The sequence below is a fragment of the Camelus ferus genome, chromosome 15, assembly GCF_009834535.1.
Source record: "Camelus ferus isolate YT-003-E chromosome 15, BCGSAC_Cfer_1.0, whole genome shotgun sequence".
NCBI lineage: Eukaryota > Metazoa > Chordata > Mammalia > Artiodactyla > Camelidae > Camelus > Camelus ferus.
In genome coordinates this window covers 52,902,661-52,917,262 of record NC_045710.1, presented here as the reverse complement: position 1 = coordinate 52,917,262, position 14,602 = coordinate 52,902,661, and the positions used below count along the sequence as shown (strand labels likewise).

At 33.4% G+C, this 14,602-nt stretch overlaps 1 protein-coding gene across 4 annotated transcripts in view; it reads left to right on the top strand.

The window, feature by feature from the left end:
* EXOC6B (exocyst complex component 6B) overlaps positions 1-14,602 on the top strand; it is a 532,267-nt gene that overhangs the window by 77,771 nt on the left and 439,894 nt on the right. For all 4 annotated transcript variants that reach the window (XM_032497821.1, XM_006176112.3, XM_014551873.2 and 1 more), the window contains exons 4-6: positions 857-947; positions 1,060-1,105; positions 12,473-12,677. In XM_032497821.1, coding sequence (XP_032353712.1) covers positions 857-947; positions 1,060-1,105; positions 12,473-12,677 — 342 coding nt within the window. The remainder of the gene's footprint in view (positions 1-856; positions 948-1,059; positions 1,106-12,472; positions 12,678-14,602) is intronic.

Below are 14,602 nucleotides of genomic sequence, written 5' to 3'. Positions count from 1 at the left end.
CCTATAGTCTATTACTGTTCTCTGTATCATGTACCTTCCTTATTGCATAATACTTATTTAATGTTAAATTTTAATAAGTTTTAACAATAGCTTTTGAATCTTTTATCAGTAACTTAATCAAGACCAGTCTCTTTTGTTCTTTTTTGTGTAGTGTCTAAGTAGGTATCATTTTTAAGTATGAGTATGGGGTGAATACTGTAAGAGGCTATGTAGGTTATTGTTTTTTAAAAGTTTGTCTCACATATTTTAAATTTTTGCCAAGAGTGCAGTTTCTTCTAGTTATATTGTGGTATGACTTCAGATGGAAGTCTTTAAAACAACTTTAGGAAGAAAAGTGAATTATTCTTCACTAAACTTGAACTTTTGGAAAAGCCACAACTTCTAAGTATGTGGTTTATTTGTTGAAATAGAGATTTAGTTGAAGATTATTTTTAAGACTCATTTGAAGCTGTAGAGGAAGGTCTGTTTTCCTCTAGGAGTCTAGCACTGGTGAGAGAAACATAGGATCTTCTCAGAAGGCTGATGAAATCATAAATCATGAAGAATCTGAATAGGATTTGGAGCAAATGTGCAAGTTTTTTCTTTTCTTCTGGATAGCCTCTGAATTTTAAGATTTTATTTGAGCTAGCCTTTCCTAGTGTAGTATGTATGCATCTTAGGGAGAAAGAGAGAAACCATGCAGGGATGTTTTACTGGTTGAGAAAGGCAGTTCCTTAGTCCACTTGGCAGGTCTTACTATGAAACTGTCTGGGATTTTCTGATGAATTGAACATAGGGTGGAAAAATGTGACTGAAAGCTTTTTATTTACAGCTATTGGCTTAATTCAGTTTTTTTTTTTTTTTCCCTCTTGCCAAGCTGGTAATAGCAATGGAAGAGCTGAAGCAGTGTCGACTACAACAGAGAAATATTTCTGCCACTGTTGATAAATTAATGCTGTGTCTTCCAGGTGAGGAACTGGAAATAGAGTAGGATTCTTGATGCAATTCCTTTAGCTTTAATTAGTCTTTCACTTTCTCTAAATAATGCTTTGTGTGCTCTTTCCCCACTTCTCTTTCAAGTCCTGGAGATGTATAGCAAACTGAGGGACCAGATGAAAACTAAAAGGTAAGATTTTTTTTTTTATTGAATACGTTTTATTGTCTAAAATTTCTATTATTTAGAATTTTTAGAAGTCCATATTTAGGGGAAGGGTACAGCTCAGTGGTAGAGTGTGTGCTTAGCGTGCATGAAGTCCTCGGTTCAATTCCCAATACCTCCATTAAAATAAATAAACCTAATTACCCAACCCCCCAATTAAAAAAAAAAAAACAAAGACAAAAAAATTTTTTTAAAGTCCGTGTTTACTATAACCTTTCAAAAAATAATTAAATACGTGTAACATCTTCTCTAGCTTTTGTATTTCTATTGACTCATCCCCAGACTTACTTACATTTACTAGTGGTATGCTGATGTATTTTGTTATGTACTGTGTTTAATAAAAAGCACTACACATAGTTTGATTCTCAGAAGACCCAGCCTTTTGGAGGAAAAGCATATAATTGTTATAGTGATAGTTAATTTGAAAAATGTGCTTTGGTTTAGTATTGTAATAGAAAAAATAGTTACTGATTTTGGTGCAGGGGTGAATCAGTCTGAGTTCTCTCCATTGAAACAGAACCAATAGGGTATATGTGTGTGTGTGTGTGTGTGTGTGTTTGTGTGTGTGTGAGAGAGAGAGAGAGAGAGAGAGAGAGAGAGAGAGAGAGAGAGAGAGAGAGAGAGAGAGACACAGAGAGACACAGAGAGATAACGATTTATTTTAGGGAATTGGTTCACATAATTATGGAGGCTGGTAAGTCCAAAATCTGTAGCATAGGCTTGAAGGCTAGTGTCAGGGAAGATACTGTTGCCTGAGTCTGAAGGCAGTCTGTTGGCAGAATTCCCTCTTCCTCTGGGGAGGCTGGCATTTTTTCTATCAAGGCCTCCAACTGATTGAATGGAGCCCATCTATGTTAGGGAGAATATTCTTTACTCAAAGTCTACTGATTTAAGTGCTGATAACCTCATGTGAAAAATACCTTCACAGAAATATACAGAATAATATTTCACCAGTTCTCTGGGTACCATGGCCTGACCAGATTGACACATAAAATTAACCATAACCAGGGGCAAGGTCAAGGTTTAAGTCAGAGGATTCCTCACCTGTGTTATTTTCATCTGGTTTTATTCTAGAGGAAACTTTATAGTGGCTCTTTGGTTCTTCTTCCCAAACCAGAGTAAATGTCCCCACCTTCTCTGCCCTTGCATGTCCTGCAATGTGATGGGGGTATGTGAAGCTATGGGGTAAACAACACATCTTCCTGGAATGTTAGTTTTACTTAGTTTTGAGGTAGAAAGTATGGAATTAAAATGTATATAGTACTAAAATAAGAATAAAAGTACTATGCATAAAGATTCTAAGTTTTCAAGAATTTTAAAGCTAAACCATGAAGCATCAAAATTTTTTGAATTTCTTAGGATTATTTCCCAGACTGCCTTCTCCCCAGGAGGACATGTTCATGTAAGAGAACATAGGTTGAACAACAGGAGAAATTCTATTCAGTGAGATATGAAAGTAATATTATTTCCCTGATAACCTTTTTTTGAAGTTCTAAAATTACAGGAAATTACAGAGAATGAAAGAAATTTCTGTATTACCTTCTCTAAATTAACAGATAGTAATAATTTTCCAGTTTTGATTCATAATAGATATGTAAATATGTATTATATGGCATATATATAAACATATATATGGACAGAGGGAAGTAAAGATGTACATTTAAAAAAATTACAAATAAAACTCATAGCCCTTTCCTCAGTTCTATTCCTTTCCCTACTCCCTAAGGAAACCAGTGTCGTAAACTTGGTGAATGTACTTCTAGCTCATGTTTTTAATATCCGTAAATCATATATTGTAGTTTGTGTTTTTAAAAACATTTACATGAATAGTTCCCAGTCTTTGTTCATTCATTCAGCAAAAATGAATTGAGTACCAGTATACTGCTAGGCATAGCTTTTAGTGCTGGGAATATAGCTCTAAACAAAATAGACAAAAATATCTGTTCTCATGGGGCGTCTGTACTAGTGGAGAACTTTTTAAATTTATGTTTAGAGATCTAGTTCACTTATTTTAATTACTCCATAGAAGTCTATTACGTGAATAATCCACATTTCTCCTCTTAATTCCAGTGGTTGTCGGAAAGTGCTGTTCACCAGCATTCTAGCTCAGCCTTCTTCTGGCGTATGGTAGGGTTATATTTCCTGGACTTCTTTGGGCTGTATCAGCACCATACACTGGAGTTGCCCTCATGTATTGTATTCTCTTTATTCCACTTGGGCTCTAATAAGCTGTCCTACCTGAATGCCCTCCTCATCCCTGTTTGGATCTGATACTCCATGCCAGGCTGCCTTCCTGTACAAACATTCTTACCTCATTAGGTCCTTTGTGCCCCATGCTGGTCTGTCTTCCCCTCCGAGCCCACAAGTATGGATGCTCTCATTTATTTAGGTCTTCTTTAATTTTGTTCACAATATTTGTGGTTTCAGTGAACAGGTTGTATATATCTTTTGTCATGTTTACCTCTAAATATTTCATATTTTTGATGCTTACTTTAAATGGTATTAATTTTTAAATTTCAATTTTCAGTCATTTTTTACTAGTATGCTATTAATATTTTAATATTTATCTTGTATTCTGCAACCTTACTAAGTTACTCAGTAAATTCTAGTAGCTTTTTTGTATATTCCATTGGATTTTTCTATGTAGATGATTATCTTGTCTGCAAATAAAGATAGTTACATTTCTTTCCAATTGGGATGCTATCTTTTTGGTTTGTTTTTCCTGTCTTATTAAACTGGTTAGATCCTTCAGTACAATATTGAATAGAAGTAGTGAGTGTGGATGTTCTTGCTCAGTTCTTGATCTTAGGAGGAAAGAATTTCACCATTGAGTAAAAAGTGAGGTGTAATTTTTTGTACATGTCATTTATAAGGTTGAAGAAATTCACTTCTATTTCTAGTTGTTGCAAATTTCTATCAAGAAAGAATACTATTTTTGTCAAGTGCCTTTTCTGTGTCAGTTGAGACAATCATATGGCTTTAAATTTTTTTAGTTTATTAATATGATGAATTATATTGATTGGTTATTGAATGTTAAACCGAACTTGCATTCATGGAATAAATCCCACCTGGTCATGGTATATTACCCTTTTAAATATGAGGTGGTATTTGATTCACTAAAATTTTATTGAGGATTTTTACATCTGTGTTCATGAGGAAAGCATATCTGTAGTTTTCTTTTTTGTAATGTCTTTGGCTGATTTTGGTATCAGATTAATGCTGGCTTGGTTTTCTGGAAAAATTTGTGTATTGTTGGCATTATCTTTCTTAAATATTTGGTAGAATCCACCAGTGAAGTCACTTGGACCAGCGGATTTATTTGTTTTTGGTGAGAAAGTTGTTAACTACAAATTTAATTTAAGAAATAAATACAAGGCTGTTTGCATTTTGTGTTTCTTGAATAAATTTTACTTATTTGTGTCTTTGAAGTAATTTGTCCATGTCATCCAAGTTGTTGAATTTATTAACAAAAATTGTTCACAGTATTCCCTTATTATTTTAACATGTGTGTAGAATATAGTGATACTTTCTCTTTCATTGTTTATGTTGATAATTTCTGTCTTCTTTGTCTCCCTTTGTTTCTGTCTCTATCTCTCTGATTATTTTGGCTAGAGGTTTATCCATTTTATTCATTTTTCTGAAAAACATTTTTAGATTTTATTGAGTTTTCCCCTTATTTTTCTATTTTACTGATTTATTATCTTTAGTATTTTCTTTCTTCTGTTTACTTGGGGTTTAATTTGCTCTTGTTTAGCTTTGTTAGGTGGAAACTTAGGGCACTGAGTTTGGTTCTGTTTTCTAATATTGACATTTAAATCTGTACATTTCTCTCTAACCAGTGCTTTAACTGTATCTTAATGTGTTTTATGATGTTCTGGGTTTTTTTTTTTTTAAATTTTATTAAAATGTTTTCTAATTTCTGTTGTGATTTTAAAAATTTATTTCACTGATTATTTGGAAATGAATTGATTAATTTTCAAATATTAGGGGATTTTCCAGATTTTTCAAAATTGATTTATAATTTTAGTTCATTTTGTTCATAACTGTAAAATGAATGATTTCAGCCTTTTGTGTTTGTTAAGACTTGTTTTATGGCTCAGCTGGTGGTCTGTTTTGGTGAAAATGACATGTACACTTCACGGTGTAAATTTTGTTACTGAGGAGAGCATTCTTTAACTGTCACTTAGGTACACTTGGTTGAGAGTGTTGTTCAGGTTTCTACCTCCTGATGATTTTGCATTTGTCATTTGCTGACAGAGGAGTGTTGAAATTGCCTATTGTGATTGTGGGTTTGCACACGTCTTTCTTTTCTTTTCGTTCTTGCACATTTAGCATTGTTTTATCTTCTTGATGAAATCACCCATTTATTATGGAAGGTTCTTCTTTGTCCCTGGTAATATTCTTTTTTCTGAAATATATGTTGTTCGGTATTAATACAGCCAGCCACTGCTGCTTTATTTTTGTTTAAATTTTACATTGTCTATTTTTTAATATCCTTTTTAAAAAAAATATTTCTAATGGTTCATTGAGATATAGTTCACATACTATTCACTTTGTCCATTTAAAATGTACAATTCAGTGGCTTTTAGTGTATTCAGAGTTGTGTGACCATCACCACAATCAATTTTAGAATGTTTTTATTCTCCCCAAAAGAAGCCTCTTGGCCATCACTTCCCAATTTTCTCTTTTTCCTTGCCCTTGTTGCCGGCTACTGGGAACCACTGATTTACTTTATATTTCCATAGATTTGCCTACTCTGGACATTTCATATAAATGGAATCTTACAATATGTGGTTCTTCGTGATTAGCTTCATTTAAAATAATGTTTTTAAGGTTAATCTATGCTGTACCATATATCAGTACTTCATTTCTTTTTATTGCTAAATATTCTGTTGTATGGATATACCACATTTTATTTATCCATTCATCAGTTGATAAACATTTGGGCTGTTTACAGTTTTTGGCTTTTATGAATTATGCTGCTAAGATTTTTTTGTTTACAAGTTTTTGTGTGGACATATGTTACTTCCCTTGGTTATATACCTAGGAAGGAAATTGCTGGATCGTTTGGTAACTGTGTTAAACCATTTGAAAACTGCCAGACTGTTTTCTAAAGCAGCTGTGCCATTTTACCTTCCCACCAGCAGTGGATGAGAATTCCCTTTCCTGCACATCCTAGCCAATACTTATTATTGTCTGTCTTTTGATTACGGCCACCTTGGTGGTTGTGAAATGGTATCTCATTGTTCACTTTTATTTTTGAAACACATTTTTGATGGATATATAATTTTAGGTTTATAGATTCATTCATTCATTAGTTCTTAAGATGTCATTTCTTTGTCTTCTGGCTTATGTTGTTTCTGAGGGAGAAGTACATGAACAGTCTTAACCTTTTTGTCACGCTACTTAATATCTTTTCTCCAGCTGTTTTAAAAACTTTTGTCTGTATAATTTGTTCTCAGCAATTTGATTTTGATGCTCTTCGGTGTAAATACGTGTGCATGCATGCATCTGTTTGTTTATCCTGCTTGTGATTTGTTTAGCTGCTTGGTTTGGTTGGTTTATAATTTTTGTAAAATCTGAAAAATGTTCAGATATTACTTTTCCCAACTTTTTTTTCGTCCTTTTCCCATCCTCATGGTGAGGTTTCAGTTACATCTATATTGGACAGCATATAATCCCACAGGTGGCTTGAGGATCTTTTCTTTTTCCCTTTATAGGGGATAGATTTTATTCTTGTGTTCTCTTTGTGCTTTATAGGGGATAGATTTTATTGCTGTGTTCTCTCTTTTTTCATTGTCTAATCTTTTAATCTCGTCCAGTGAAATTTTCATTTCAGATTAATATATTTTTCATCTTTAGAAGTTCCATTTGGTTTTTTTATGTTTAATTTCTCTTGTTATTTTTGCTTCTTTCTTTAAGTACACGTGTAGAGCTCTAGCATCTGTTTGCATGTACTCTGCTAGTTCTGTCACTTCCGGCCTTTTGGATCTCTCTGAAGACTGATTTTGGTTTTCCTAGTCATAGGTCAGTTTTTTGGTTATCAAGTCTAATAAGTTTTGATTGGACAATAGACATTATATTGTGTTGCTGAGTGTCTGGATTCTTTTTTTTCCCCATAGAGAGTGTTGGTCTTTGTTTTGGCAAATAGTTTAGTTGTTTGTAGATCCATTTGATCCTGCTAAACCCCATTTTTAAGCTTTACTGGGCCCGCCTTCATTCCAGGGGTTGCTCAGAATAGTATTCATCTACTTTTAATAACTCAGGAATCCCCAGGGGCTCTTCACTTTGGCTGTTCAGAGTTTGAATGTTTCTCTGCCTTGTCTGAGCTCCTTGAAGTGTTTATCTTACTTCTTGGTGGTGTCTGTCTTGTCTCTTTCACCTTCCCTTCCTTCCCTCCCTCTCTTCCCTTCTTTCCCTCCCTTCTTTTTGCCTGTCCCTGTGGAGTTTCATTTTTTCTACGCCTGGCCTAGTACTCAGCAAAGACTCAAGGGAACTGTTGTGTAGGTTTCTGCGGTTTCTTTTCTGCACTGCTCTCTGTTTTTTTTTTTTTTTTTTTTTTTTTTTTTTTTGAATTCTGCTGCACAACCTTAAGGTTCATCAGCTTTCCTGAACTCCTGTGTAGGACTCTGCTAACTTGCTGGGCTCAGTTGGGATTTTCTCTATGTCCATGATCTAGAAATCACGTTCAGGTAGATAACCCAGATAATCACTGAACTCACCTTGTTTGTTTCCCTTTTTTCAGAGACTATAGTTCTGTGTTCTTTGATGCTTACTGTCTGAAAGTGGTTGTTTTACGTATTTTAGCCAGTATTCTACTTCTTAACAGTGGGAGTTCCTATCTGTTCCTTGTTATTCTTTCATGGCTGAAAGCCTAGTAGTTTTTTTAAAGCTGTAAATACTGATTATATTACTGGACTTTTTGCTCCCTAAGGAAAGATGTCTGACCATGTTTCTCTAGCACACAGAAGGGATTAAATATTTGTTAATGATGTTCTTTGGTTAGGAAAGGCACAAATATTTCCTGTAGTGAAAGCTTTTATTTCATATTCTTATCATACTCTGAATTAAAAAAAATTTCTCATAGGTGGTTGTGATTCACTTTAAAAAAAGATCACTTATTAGAATTTTAAAAACCATCATTGTGAAAGAGTTCCATACCATGGCAAAAAAGTACCAAAATTTAATTTGCCTAGAATCTACATTCCTTTCCTCGGGATAGCATTCAACCATGTCTAAGTTATTCTGACCCTAAGTTATCCAATTTTGAGGATTATTTTCCTGCCATCTTCCTTTTTATTCTTTGCTTTTATTTCATTTACTTTCTTTAAGCTCAACCCTATCTCTATTGGGGAGCTTGCACGAGGGGGAGGCGGGGAAGAGCTAGCACACATGCAAATGAAACTTAGGAATTTGGTTTTTGATTCAGTTTTAATAATGTTTAGACGTTGTCAAAGGTAATGTCAGAATCTTGTTTTAGATTTCCATGGCCCCTGGAAATAGAACGTTTTTCTTTTGGTGTCTGCTGTAGAGGTGTTTAATTGGCTGTCATTCTTTAACTTGTCATGTATATTGAAGTACACCAGAAATTTGAATGATCTTATTGATCTGTTCTAGTTAGAAAATGAGTATGTTAGGGAAAAGACAATGGAGAAATAAGGTGACATTCTTTATTGCCAGAAATCACTGGGTTTTGTACTAATTAGTCTTGAAAAATGTTGAGTTATTTTACAGACCAGATGTTTTCAGCGTGCAGCCATGTGTCTCATCAGTGAATGTGCCTTGTGTCCGCAGGCAACATTGTTAGATTTTTCTCATTCTATAAACAATGTTCCAAAGTATAACTAAACCCCAAAGTGTGTTTATCTTTTTGGCTTAATTTCTGGCTTTCTGTCCATTCTAAAGTTTCTCTCTAGAGGAACTGCATTTTATTGCACATAGCTCTTCGTACCTAATTGTAGTATAAACACTGTCTGTTTACACTAAGCCACGTGAATTGTACTGGTTGTGAGTCAGAAAAATTTGAATAAAAGCAACCAATTCAGATTAAACTATATTTGTACTTTTATTTCTAAATTTAGGGGAAATAAATCTTTCTTCCCTTCATTTATTTGGACTAAGATTTTGATTTTCGGAACACAGGAGGGAAAAACATAAAAAAAAACAAGTAAAACCAAACCTCTAGTCTTTAGTGTTTGTGATATTAAGTGCATTTGAATAAGAAGAGCTTAAGTATCTACCATGAAATTCATTCTTAAAATCTAAGATAGAGCTATAAGTTCTTTTATTTACAGGATGAGAACTGAGTTTTTCCTATACTAAATACATCATGGGAAAGGTGGAAATTAGGAAATTAAAAACATGAGGAAGAAAATTATCATCCATAATGTTTCTATCGAAAGGGAAAAAAAATCAGGGTTAATGTTTTTGTGTATATTTTTCTCATCATTTTCTGTGTACTTATGTTTGTGTGTGTGCTTGTATTTAGGGATATACAGTTCATACATGCATAAATATTCATAAATTACACGCGTGTACATATTATAATTTTGAAAAACATTGTGATTGTACTTGTAAGTTCTATTTTTTGAAATAATTTTGACTCAACAATGTTATAAACATTTTGCTATTTTATTTGTCTTTGGATACATGTAGTATACATGGATATATCATAATGTGTTTAACCAGTTTGCTATTAGACTTCTAGATTAGTTTTTTATTTGCTGTTATAAATAACTACAGTTCAAAAGGTTTATAGGTATTTTTGTACATCTAACTTTTTAGACGCAACTGTATAGAATACTTGTTTGGTAAAATTTGTCACTGAAAATTTGTATTATTAACACAAATTTATTTTCCAGCAGGCTCTGAATTCTAATTTATTGAAACCCCTGATAATAATAGTCATTATCTTTTAATAAATCTTTGGCAGTTTGAGTGACAAAATTATATGTTTGATTTGAATTTCTTCACATCAGTTCAACTATTTTTTTTTTTTTTTTGTATGTCGGCCTTTTTTGGGTTCTTTTATGACTTTTGTTCACTGCTTAAAAAAACTCCCTCAAGTTTATATTCTGCAAATAATCTTTACCAGGTTGTTGTTTCCTCTTTATTCTTATTATGTTCTTTTTATGTATTTTGTTTTTACCTAGTCAGCTGTCTCAGTGTTAGTTTTACTTGTTTTCTTATTCTTTCGCTACCTATCAGTTAAATATTACCCCTTTTATTATTTTGAAATGTCCTTCTGTGTTTCCAGCAGTGTTTATTGTCTTTAAAATCTACTACATCTGATGTTAATGTGACCATTCCAGCACTTTTATGGTTACTTATTCTGTCTTTATCTTTAACCTATTTGTATCTGAAACTAAACTGTGTTTCTTCGAGACAACATGTAGTTGGATCATGCTTTTTAAATCCTGTCTGACAGTGTTTGCCTTTTGATTAGAGAGCTTATTAGTCCATTTACATTTAATATAATTATTGATATGGTTGGTTTTTGCTCTTTGTTTTCTGCTTTTCATGTCATTTTTGTTCTTATTTATCTTTTATTCTTTTTTTTGTATTAAATATTTTATGGTGTACTATTTTTAATTCCTGTGTTATTAAAAAATTAAAGTATAGTTGATTTTTATAGTGTGTTAGTTTCTGGTGTACAGCATAGTGATTCAGTTACATATATATACACTTTTCATATTCTTTTTGAGTATAGGTTATTACAAGTTATTGGATTATACATTTTTAATGATTTTTTAAAGTTATTTTCTTAGGAGTTGCTCTATGGATTATAATCTGCTTCTTCATGTATCACAATCTACTTTAGGTGATTGCTGATGTAGTTTTGATATAATATATAGAAGTAGTTTTGCTTCAACTTAGCTCCGTATCTTCCCTCCTCTTTTGTGCTATTCTTGTCATATTATATCTATATATTTTATTAACCCAACAATACAGTATTATAATCATGGCCTTTAAAAATCTTGTTTTTTCAGTAAAATTAAAAGAAGAAAAAAGAAAAACTATATTCAGTATTATGTGTAACATATATTTGCTATTTTCTATGCTTTTTTTTTTTTTTTCCTTCTCTGTGAATTCAAGTTACTATCTGCTATCATTTCCTTTCTGGCTTTCTTTAGTATTTCTTGTAAGGCAGATCTGCTAGCAAGGAATTCTCTCAGTCATTGTTTATTTGAGAATGTATTTAATTTCCTTTTTTAAAAGGTAATCATCAGCTAGTGATTTGTCCAGGGTGCTCAAACAAACTTGAACTAGTAAGGTGTCTACCCTTTTTGTCAGTGGACTTTATGTGGGTTAAGGAGTGCATAAAAAATTCAGGCAGTTTACAAGACTTTTGTTTTATGCCAGGCCTTCTCCTATGTCCATGCCTGTAGCCTCCTAGTTAGGGATGTCTGGAGTGTCTCGATCCTTTTGGATGTCCTCTGTGTTTGTGCACAGCTTCTCAGTTAGCTAGAGGTAAGCAGAGACTGTCAGGTCCTTCTGTGGGTCTCCAGGACTTCCCTGTTTTTGGTTAGTCCTAGTCTGCTCTTTGTCCCAACCCAGATGACTTTAGACCAGTAGAGCTGGAGGCTCTCCCTGCCCACCCCTCTCCTTTTTTTTTTTAATACTGAGTTTGCTACTTTTCCTAACAGCACCACTCAATTTGTGATTTTCACCCTCTGTTCCAAATCATGTCAGCCCCTAATGGTAGAGAAACTGCTGATATTCCTGACAATCCCTAACCAGTGATGGGCTGTGGGGGTGTTGGTGGGGTGGAAAGGGTGTTGAAAGTAGCCCCAGGCAAGAACACAACAGAGTCCCTCTGTTTAGCAGTTTTCATGAATAAACCTTCTCAATTTGTTATTCTTCTTTCCAGAGTCCTTTCCAGTTTCCAGAGTCCTGAAATGGTTGTTTGGGACAGGTTTTTCTAGTTCATGTTTGCTTTCTGGACAGAAGATTTGCTAAGCTCTTCCTGGTGCCATAGTTGAAAATCTAGCCTTGGGTACTTTATTTTATAGGATGATTTTTATGGCATTGATATGATCATTTTGTATTTCCTTTTATTCTTTATGAATTTCATTGGTGGATTTTCTAAGTTTTATGTATTCTTCGGATAAAATCTTTTTTTTATTATAATTTATTAAATCATTTAATGCATATATTAATTTATAATAATTTGACATTTATGTTTCCATTGATGTTTTTATTGAAACTTAATACTGGATTTGTCTTGATGTGCAGTGAAAACTAATTCAGGCTAGAAATTTTGCCAGAAGAATATATCTGTGGCCCTAAAGAAAGGACTGAGTTGCACTGAAGGTGATACAATTCCTTTTATAGGCATTACCCTGCACTGAAAACTCTGGAACATCTAGAGCACACGTACCTGCCTCAAGTAAGCCACTATCGCTTCTGCAAGGTGATGGTGGACAATATCCCCAAGCTCCGAGAGGAAATCAAGGATGTTTCTATGTCTGATCTCAAAGACTTTCTGGAGAGTATCCGCAAACATTCAGACAAAATTGGAGAGACTGCCATGAAACAAGTAGGTCTTGGGTTTATGATAAGTTGGCCAATGACTTTGCAAGTATTTTGTTAAATGCAGGTTTCTCTTTGCTAAGTGTCTTAACTGTTTCTTGTCATTTTAGGGAAGTCCTTCATCTTTATGGGAACACATGGTTTAAAAATGTTTTTCATTTTCTTAACAGAGCAATGAATTACTTACTAGTATATCGTTTTGCCCTGTGTTTAGTAAATATTGTTAGATTGTGATGGTTTATTTTGAGGCTTTGAAGAATACTTTCCTTGACTTTGGATATATGATTTGAAGCCCAAGATTTTTAAAAGTTCTCTTTCTAGTTAATGAGCTAAATTGTGTTGCAGGTACCTTTGGTTGATTATTTACTATGGAAGCAACATATCATGTTATAAATGAATATTTCTGTAATTGTTACTCCTGATAATCAGTGGGCGTTAATGAAAACAGGCCTACTGGGAAATGCTGTGCATTATGATCACAGAAAGGGATTTATTTGCAGCTTACAAATTGCCCAATGTGTTGGAAATATTTAGATTTTTTTTTCTTTCAGTATCTTCACCTCTAAGTTATGAAAGCTGCAAGGAAATATGGGTTTACTTTGTTGTTATGAATAAAGAACAGTAATAATTTGCAGGATTACTTGCTCTTCTGAAATTTAAGTCACGTTAATTTCTCAGTATACCTTGTGATGTAACCTACAATATATAGAAGATTCAATTGCTTATGGAAAGTGCTTGTTTTGGTTCAATAGACCACTGTGTTCTTGAATAAGTCATTTGTAGTTCTTATCACTCCATGAGGAAGGAGGGAGTAGGTCATATTTTGGGTCATACTTTTGGTCTCAACTAGCCTTGGTAATCTTTCAGATATCTATTTGACTCTGCAGGAGAGATCTGCCTATTGGAAATCCCTCTTCTAAGGGAATTTAGATATTCTTTTCCCCTTCTTTTAAATTTTCTTAACGTTATACTTTACAAAGTGCAAAGTTTAAAACTAGTTGATGATAAACTTGATGGAAATAATCATGTCTTTTTTTTTTTAGTGTTGAAGAAATAGGATTAATCATTGAAAATATACTTTTGCCTTGCTATGTGTATGTTTTGAGTACAGGAATGAAGGCATCTTGTAAGATAAGTCTTTATTGTGGTTGATAAATTTTTTACTAAACTTTCAAAATGTAGAAGAGTATAGTACAAAGCCGCTTTGGAATCTTCCTTTTTTAAGGTTGCTTTTTCTAGGCCTTTGCTTGAGAAATTACTTCCTTTTTGGTGAAAACAGGATTCCATGAAGAATATTATTATTTCATTTAATGTGAGATTATCTCTCCCATTAATTATCTGAAGAAATTAATGCCCAGAGCAGGGAAGTGACTTGCTCAAGTTCAGACAGCTTGTCAAGGTCAGATCCTATAGTAGAATTCAGAGTAGATTAAGATGAATTTGTCTACTATGGCACTTGGTCTCTGTAAACTGTTAGCTGTGGGCTGTATTTTTGTCATATAAAGAAATGTTGAAGAAACCTTTTTGTGAATTCAGGACTTTTTAATTAACTGATAACCCATTTTTCCTCTTATATGATTTTTCACCTTAAGTATAGCTGTTACTGCCTGTGTTACTATCCTATGCTATGGTATATGTAGGATCCGTGAATAAAGATCTCTTACACATTTCTAATTACATCCTGTAGTACCTAAAAAGTAAAGAGAGTAGGAGGGAGAGAAACTACCATATACATTGTGCATAGTAAGCATCAAGAAATATTTGTTTAAATTCATGGATGTTGGAGAAGGGGAAGAGGATATGGTTTATCTCTCACTTTTATCAAGCCCAAAATGCTATTTCTGATTTGTGATGATTTCCTTTGCAATGGTGATTTAAGGAATCTTTCCATTATGTGACTCTGCCATTTTCAATACGGCTTTGAAGATTGCT